Source organism: Nannospalax galili, unplaced genomic scaffold, assembly GCF_000622305.1.
Source record: "Nannospalax galili isolate Female #2095 unplaced genomic scaffold, S.galili_v1.0 scaffold6172, whole genome shotgun sequence".
NCBI lineage: Eukaryota > Metazoa > Chordata > Mammalia > Rodentia > Spalacidae > Nannospalax > Nannospalax galili.
The window spans coordinates 91,619-92,344 of record NW_008331724.1 but is presented as its reverse complement, the minus strand read 5'-3'; the positions used below and the strand labels follow the sequence as shown (position 1 = coordinate 92,344).

Here is a 726-nt window from a genome sequence, read left to right as displayed (position 1 = left end):
AGTGTGCACTTAACATGACCAAACTTGTTATCAGATAAATGAATTAAATCTATTTTATGGGCTAGTTCCGTCAGGCCAGAATGTGTGTGCTATTTGAAATGCTGTCTTTTTAAAATAGTGCTTCTAAAAAACTTAGTGCTCTTACAGAAAAAAAAAAAACAGTGCTGATGTAACTTTTTTTAGAATGGTGCTTGACAAAAATCTTTTTTTTTTCCCCCTTAAACGGCAACCACTCCTATTATACTAAAGCATCTGTTGTTTCTCCCTGTTGTTAACTCTCCTCTGGCCTTCAAAGAGTTAAACATGAGGTTTGTGAAGTCATGTGTGACTTCACTGGGTCTAGACTTTTGAAGGGAAGCTGGCTGTTGAGAGACTGGGAAAGGGGCCGGACCCCTTCAACTCCTTTCAAGTTCTTATCCCCACAGGCAGCCCCTGAGGGACACAGTGGCATTCTGGGAGAATGTCACTGTGGAGTCAGTGTGTAGCAGTTTGTACTCACACAGAGGAAGCTTCAGAAGTACGTTAAGAGAGCCCTTGCAGAAGATGAAAGTTTGCTGAGCAGAGAGGACCCTTCATATTCCTGACAAATTTATGGGCAGACGGTCTGCTGACAGAGGTAACTGGAATTTGGTTGATGATCTTTGTCTGGTCCTTGGCCTTTGGCAGTGCTGGGTTATATATAGATGTAGCTATTGAAACTTCTTTTGAATTTGAAAACATTTCATT

The 726-nt window shown here is 41.2% G+C and overlaps 1 protein-coding gene across 1 annotated transcript in view; it reads left to right on the top strand.

Annotated features, from left to right (window-relative positions):
• Window positions 1-370: 370 nt before the first annotated feature.
• Window positions 371-726, top strand: part of LOC103728867 (PH and SEC7 domain-containing protein 3) — a 65,335-nt gene continuing 64,979 nt past the window's right edge. The window contains exon 1 of the mRNA XM_008826857.3: window positions 371-616. Coding sequence (XP_008825079.3) covers window positions 592-616 — 25 coding nt within the window. The 5' untranslated portion in view covers window positions 371-591. The remainder of the gene's footprint in view (window positions 617-726) is intronic.